Here is a 7,679-nt window from a genome sequence, read left to right on the forward strand (position 1 = left end):
TCATAGTGTGGTGGGGGAAACACATCTGGGGACAAGCCACTGCTTGTCCAGCACTGGGTGACAAGGACAAGCCGAGACACGTGTCCAGACACCAGGGTAAATTCCTCCTCTGTGGTCCTCAACTCCCACCTCTGTAAGGTGGGGCAAACCTCCCCAGCTGCCTCCCACCACTTGAGTGAAGCGAAAAATGATGGTTATAGGTGTAAAAAGTGCTTGGCCCTCTTTGGAAGTGACAGGGACCAGGAGTATCCAGAAGAATCAAGGGCCACAGTTAACCCCAACCAAACACTTTTTAGTCCATCTCCTCTCCACCCACCACCTCAACCCTAAGACCTGCCTGGAATTAGGGAGTTCTATTTCCTTTTCATCTCCATCCCTCTGAACAGCTTAGCACAGGAGGCGGGAAGCATAGTAACAAGGATCACTAGCTTCCGGGTAACACAGACACCTGCTGATGCTCCCAGGACCGTTCAGCATCTGAGCATCCTACTAAGCACACTTCCCAAACTTCCACGGACACACTCCAGACTTCCTTAAGTCCCTCCCCCATCCTGTGCACGCACAGCTTGCCATTTATTACTTTATGGCCCTAGATTGCCAGGCTGCGCTGACCTCTGCTCATGACTGTCCTTCAGCAGCTCCCATCTGATCCGCACCAAGGGCAGCAGGCCCAGCCCTGCCCAACTCAGGGACACTAGCCACTCCCCACCCCCGGTCCCACCCAGAGCCACGCTGAGGTCACTTGCTGCCCCCATTGAGCACCTGTGCACTTTCCCCTCCTCCCCAGGACCCAGGATCCCCCCAGCTTTTTGCCCTAAAAGAAAAGGAATTCTCAACCCTTTGGCAGACAGAGAACTGACTTTCACAGGAATGGCTGGGGAGTCGGGAAAACTGGAAGGCGTCTTTGGTCCATGGCAGCCAAAGTGAAATGCTGCCTGAGGATGGTCTGGCCAGCCTTTCCTTCCCTTCTGCCCGATAACCTCTGGCCCCCCCCAGGGACCCCTCATCCCACTGGCCATCACGCAGCTGGAGCTGCTGCCTGCAGCATAACTAGGGCAGTGCCCACGTTCATTACCTCCTCCGTGCTCTCGCCTCCACCATCCTTGCTCGAACTGCTGGGCTTGGCCGTACCTTTGGCAAGCTTGGGGGGCTCCTGAGAGGGGGAGATGGAGAGTTAGCAGTTGATCAGGCAGGGGGAGGCCCTATCCACATCCCTTCGGTCTTATCCAATTATCCAATTGAATCAATCAGTCAGGACCCCTGAGCATGTACCTTAAACCTGGGGGAGTAGGGTGGGGTTTGGGGTACACCAAGGGAGATCGGTCCCTCAAGGGCACCAATGAGTTTAGAATCTGGTTAGAAAGACAACTCCAACACACAATAATACAGCATGATCATGCTTCTTCACCTCACAGGACTGGTGTATGAGTCAGGGCCTCTGTCAAGTAAGAACGAGGGCGAGGAGGCTCAAGGGAAACGAATCCTGGAACAAGCTGCTCAGACTGGCTTCTGGTTAAAGTGGGCAGAGTGGGCCTAAGGCTCTCAGGCTAGAGGGAAGGGTCATCACGCTACACCCGAGGCTATCTGGGAAGACCGGGAAGCATTTTCTGGATATCACAAACAGCACCCAGACTAGTAACTGCTACTGGCATAATCAGTGGGGCCCAAGAATGCTGACAGGTATGGGAATTGTCCCAAGAAGGCCTTGGTGGACAAGCACAAGGACAGGGATGGGGGTAAGGCCCTGAAGGGTTATGAAGAGTGAGCACTAGTCTGAAGTCTCCCTTGGGAACCTGGCTGCGGGCTCAGAGCCCTGGCCTGCCCAGCATCTCTTCCTATGCTCCAGGCCAAAAAAAACAACTGCCCAGGGAACAGGATGGGGAGAATGGGAAAAAGACTTGGGGATTTCGATCCGACTGCAAGCTCAACACAAATCATCCATGTGCTGTGGCTGCCACGGCAGCTCATGTGACCTGCCGTCCGGTTAGCAGACCTGTGCAGCATGCGTGTCCTTGACACTGACGGAGCCATCATGGAGGCTAGCTCAATCGGGAGCCTCAGACTTTGGGAGGGACAAAGACAAATCCTAGGTTTTGTTCAGAAGGGAAATACAACCCATACTGGGAGTATATTCAAAAGCATGTCCTGAGAGCAACAGCTGCAGGAACTGGGATAGTTAACAATGGGAGGGAGGAGCCCTGGCGGGTGGGGGAGCTAGAGGGATCCTTACAAATAAATGAAGGGCTGCCATGTGGACTAAAGATGCAACTTGTTCTACGTGGACCCAGAAGCCCTAAGAGCCACGGGCTAAGGTAGCAGGAAGACAGGCTGAGACTACAAACGAGGAAGACTTTTCTCCTGGAGCAGCTGCACAGAAACCTGCTGTAGGGAGGCGGCAGCGCCCCACCTGACAGCACGCGAGCAGAGGTGCACTGAGGCCTCCTCCCAGGCACGACGCAAAAGGGACCCCAGCCTTAAAGGCAGATGGGTTTGGGGGACTTGGAAATCACTTCCAGCTCTGAGATCCTGCGACTCCTGAGCACCTGAGCCCCTTCAGTGAGAAGTGTTAAACCCAGTGATTATGCTGATGGGGGCTAAAGGATTTCAGGGAGAAGCGAGCGCTGCGTGGGCTGGAGCAGGGGGAAGGCTTCCTGGGGGCGGGGAGGCAGGGAGCTGTTTCTAGGCGTGGAGCAGCTCCAGTCATGAAGGAGCCATGCGTGTGCTCTAGGCGGCTGAGCGCCTCCCCCGTGGCCCCTCACTGGGCTGGGCACCCTCACCCCTCGCCAAGGGGCCAGGGAGGGGCACAGAACATGGGGCAGAGAGGAGAAGGATGAGGGGGTGCCTGCAGGATGCAACACTGGGGCGACCATCTGCACACACCCCAGTCGTGGGCTTCTGGGACACAGCTGGCCCACGTGCACACACGTCTCACTTCTCTCCTTGACCGTGGGTTCCTCGTTCCTTTCTGTACCCCTCCACCCACCCTGCAGCGCTCAGACATCTTTCTCAGGGAATGTGCCAAAGAGAGACCCCGGCTGCTTGCGGGGGTGTGTGCTGAAGGGTGGTGGGCAGTGGGAACCAGGCCTCCACCCTTGCTCCCTCCCCCGCAAGACAACAGGCAAAGTGCACACGCTTCAGCCCAGCCCAGCCGTCCAGGGCCACACGGCACTGTGGTTTACAGCCAGCCATGCGTTCCCAGCCCAGCTCTTTGTAGCTACACAATCATGGGCTAGTTAACTAACCTCGCTGAGCCTGTTTCCTCGTCTATTCAGTGCCGACAATCAAAGTACCTGATTCCTTCTGCTTATTTAATGTTTTTATTTTTTAATTTTTTGGCTGCACCGCACGACATGCAGGATCTTAGTTCCCGGACCAGGGACTGCACCCACACCCCCTGCGGTGGAAGCCTGCAGTCTTAACCACCGGGCCACCAGGGAAGTCCCCCTAGTTCCCTTTAGTACAGTGTCTGGCACGTGAAAAATGAAATGTTAGTCAATGTTATTACTATTATTATGAACAAGAAAGTGGGAGGGAGTGGGGACACCTCCACCCAGCAACCAAAAAGACAGAAGTCCTAGATCAGAATGTGAGGGAAGAGGAGGGATGCAAATCTCCCCAAGGGTTGACTCAGCGCTCATACATTGAGCGCCTAAGGTGTACAAGGATGACACCAAACCAAAATGGAGCTTAGTTATTTTCTCAGGGGGAAGAAAAGACATGTCCACAGTTCCAGTCCAAGGGAACACAAAAAGGCCATAAGTAACCTACCAAGTGTTCTGCAAATCCAGGGGAGAAGGGAGGGCTCACCCCCAACTAAGGGTTTGCAATGGGCTTTAGGAAAGAGGCCATGATGTTTGGCCAAGAATGGGACCACCAGAGATAAAGGAGAAAGGGGAGAAACGACAGATGAGCAATATAGATCCTCCATCCCCTCCTCTTCTCTGTCCCCACCCCACTTAGGCAAACCCCAGTCACATTGTCAGGACTTGTCAACCATAGAAGGAGGCCAAATGCAACTGGAAATCAAAAGTAGAAAGTTACACCTTAAAGGGGATCAGAGGTGCCTGGCCCATGCACCCCGATCCTTCTCATACTCTTTCCCAACCAAACACTTACACCTGTGGTCCTAGAAAGTCTTAAGAGATTTTCTTCTCAGTCCTCTAGTAGATAAAGGCTTTCTGTGGATGAGACAGTATCTGTTCCATCAGACTAAAAACTACAGATCAGGGATGTCTCTGGCAGTCCAATGGTTAACACTCCATGCTTCCAGTGCAAAAGGCTCAGGTTTGATCCCTGATAGGATAACTAAGATCCCACAGGCTGGGCAGTATGACCAAAAAGTAAAAATTAAAAAAACAAAAAAACAAGCTACAGATCGGCAAGGAACTCATCAGCTTCTTCTGAATTTCATCCCTCTCCACACTCCTCGTAGAAGCCCTTCAGCCCCTGGTGTGGCTGACTTGTGCGTGTATCACCTACAGCTAAGCTGCCCAAACCACCTCAGCATGCCCGCTTCCCAAGGGCACGGGGCCTGGGTGGGGCACCCAAACCTGCCCAGCTCAGCTCCCTAGGAGGTACAGTGCCTTCTATACCATTACTAACCCAACGTTCAGAATCTCAGGCCCTGAGAGGTTATGGGGACAATCCAGAATCAGAGCCGTCTGACAAATCTCCATCGGCCCCAGGATAAGGAGTCTAATTGATAAGGTCAGAGATGGCACAAGCAGCAACCCAGCCAATCAGAGGGCAAAGGAAAACAAGACATCTCTGGGGTCATAAAGTGGGTGAAGAGAACACCAGGCCAGAGCTGGCGTCCACCGCGAGGGGCCAGCCCCGGGGAAGAGAAGAAGCTAGGGGAGGCTGGAACTGGTATCCTAGCATCCTCTGTGTGAGTCTGTACCTCAAAGGAACCACACCTCTGAGTCAGACCTCAGCAACAGCAGGAAATAAAGGATACAGAAAGACAGGAATGAAGAAGATGGGAAGGCAGTTCGGAGGTAGAGGAGGAAGGTGAAAGAAGGCAACATCAAGAAATGGCCTGTCAGGACACCAGACAAAAAGCAAGGGTGTCCAGGGGTGGCTCGCCTGTGGGCTAAGAAGAAAAGCTAATCTGTCTGTGAGGGCAGATTCCCAATTTGAGGATAGTATGGCCCTGGAAAGACAGAAACCCAGCACTGGTACAAAAAAGGAAAAATGCAAAGGTTATCCTCAATGAGGAATAAGGGGAGGGGCCTGCCCAGATGATGAAAGGTGACTGGTTTAGGATGAACCTGGGAGCGGGGTGATGCCTGTTATCAAGGCTTTGGTACAGAGGAGGCCTTTAAGTCAGGAGACCTGATATTACAGATGGGCCTCCAGGAGACTGTGTGACCTTGGCCCAGTCCCTTCCCCTGCCCCTAGGATCGAGGCCTCAGTCTCCTCATCTGTATCATAAGGGATTGCACTGAATGCGCTCAGACACCCTGACTTCCAAGGTTCCATCAGTAGAAGGAACGGTTCGGTCCTGGTTTACAAGTTTGTGTGTGAAGGAAGAACTAGAGGGAGGGGCCTAGGCCAGATTCGGTGGAGGAGAGAGAAAAGCAGAGCTGTTCTAGGTCAAGGAGCTTGGCGGGGAGGGAGAAGGTTGCTGTAAGGGACGGTGGAGAAGGCAGGCCCAGGCCCAAGCCCAGACGGGTGAGAAGAGGAGGGTCGAGAAGGGGCTGCGCGGGGCTGAAAAGGGGGGGCTAGTTCTGGAGGGAGGTGCTGTCTCAAATAAGCGGCTGTCCCAAACGGCAAGCGGGTGGGGGATGGGGAGGTGATGGGGGGAGAAAAAGCAGGAGTGACCTGGGAGCGAGGCAGGATCTGGAGGGAGGAGGTTACCCTGGGCCGGGGGTCGGTGGAGAGAGGAAGGGAGGTGCATGTGGGGCGGACTCTATCCCGGACAAGGGTGGGAGCTTTCTCAGCTGCGGCAAAGGCTGGAGGTGCGACGAGCAGCGGGGATGGAGGGCTGGCCCCGGGGAGTCCTGCGGGGGCCGGACGGGAGGGTCGGTCTGGGGCTGTCCCGGGCCTGGCTCGGGCCCCTCCCAGAGTTCCGCGCAGGCCCCCGAGGCGGAGGCGCGGGGAAAAGGACCACGCTCACCTTCTCCTTCTTCAGTTTATAGGGCATCTCGGCCCGTCCGGACCCTGCCCGGCTCCTGCGGCCCCGCTCCGGCTCCGGCTTTGCTCGGCCGCACTCGGCCCGCTCGGCGTCTCTTCGCCACCGCCTGCGCGCTGCGCCCGGGTCGAGCGGTGTCTGTGTTCCAATTGGCCCGAACTCTTACAAACCTGCCTGACAACCAGGCGCCGCCTCCTCCGATTGGTCGCTGGAAGCAAGCGGCTTCTTTTTTTTCTCATTGGAAAGGAAGAGTACAAACCGCCAGGGTTCGACTCCCAGAATTGGCTAAAGTGGGAGGTCCCGCCCTAAAGGGGGTCGAGCTTAGCGTGAGAGGCGGGGGTCAAGGGAAGCCCGGGCTTTGCACCGAGTGCCGCACTTCGGCGTCTGGTGTGCGTTGGATTCGGCCATTCTTCGCAGCTCGTTCCGCTCTAAAGTGGCTCTCGCTCTTTCCCCACTGCGACTCCGCCCAGTCCGAATTGAAGGAAAGAAGCCCTAAAATGAAGGGTACCTTTCTTCATCAGGGTAACGTGACACTGATTGCCTACGCAAAATTGGAGAGAGCTCCCAGGAGTCCTCGAGGGCCTGTTTCCTAGAGGAGGCTTGAGGAGGATCAAAGGGGAAGCCTGGCAGGAAGGGACCGGGGTGAAATGAGATGAGAATCCAGGATCTGTTCCAGCTTTGGGAATAGGATCCCCGTTCCTACTGCATCTGTCCTAGGGTTGGGGAACCAGCTAGACACGAGCACTTGAGAAGGTGGTGGACATGCTACCTCATTCTTGAGCGTCTCGGGAAATACATCCCTTACTCCCGCTAAGCCAGCGTCCTAAAGGATAAGATCAGTTCCTGTCCTCAAGGAGTTCACAGTCTGGTGAAGTGCACAGCCCTGTATAAACCTATGATTAAGGTACAATGTAATAAATTACACCAAACTAGTAGTGTCTGGAATCAAGATTGCTGGGAGAAATATCAATAACCTCAGATATGCAGATGACACCACCCTTATGGCAGAAAATGAAGAGGAACTAAAAAGCCTCTTGATGAAAGTGAACGTGGAGAGTGAAAAAGTTGGCTTAAAGCTCAACATTCAGAAAACGAAGATCATGGCATCCAGTCCCATCACTTCATGGGAAATAGATGGGGAAACAGTGGAAACAGTGTCAGACTTTATTTTCTGGGCTCCAAAATCACTGCAGATGGTGACTGCAGCCATGAAATTAAAAGACGCTTACTCCTTGGAAGGAAAGTTATGACCAACCTAGATAGCATATTCAAAAGCAGAGACATTACTTTGCCAACAAAGGTCTGTCTAGTCAAGGCTATGGTTTTTCCTGTGGTCATGTATGGATGTGAGAGTTGGACTGTGAAGAAGGCTGAGCGCCAAAGAATTGATGCTTTTGAACTGTGGTGTTGGAGAAGACTCTTGAGAGTCCCTTGGACTGCAAGGAGATCCAACCAGTCCATTCTGAAGGAGATCAGCCCTGGGATTTCTTTGGAGAGAATGATGCTAAAGCTGAAACTCCAGTACTTTGGCCACCTCATGCGAAGA

The 7,679-nt window shown here is 54.0% G+C and overlaps 1 protein-coding gene across 1 annotated transcript in view; it reads right to left on the minus strand.

The window, feature by feature from the left end:
- Positions 1 to 6,263, minus strand: part of PPP2R5D (protein phosphatase 2, regulatory subunit B', delta) — a 23,633-nt gene extending 17,370 nt beyond the window's left edge. Inside the window, exons 1-2 of the mRNA XM_010863149.1 lie at positions 6,119 to 6,263; positions 1,076 to 1,153 (exon numbers count right to left, since the gene is read on the minus strand). Of these exons, the coding sequence (XP_010861451.1) occupies positions 1,076 to 1,153; positions 6,119 to 6,145 (105 nt within the window). The 5' untranslated portion in view covers positions 6,146 to 6,263. The remainder of the gene's footprint in view (positions 1 to 1,075; positions 1,154 to 6,118) is intronic.
- Between the last annotated feature and the right edge of the window lie 1,416 nt (positions 6,264 to 7,679).

The sequence above is a fragment of the Bison bison genome, unplaced genomic scaffold (assembly GCF_000754665.1).
Source record: "Bison bison bison isolate TAMUID 2011002044 unplaced genomic scaffold, Bison_UMD1.0 scf7180017864487, whole genome shotgun sequence".
Lineage (NCBI taxonomy): Eukaryota > Metazoa > Chordata > Mammalia > Artiodactyla > Bovidae > Bison > Bison bison.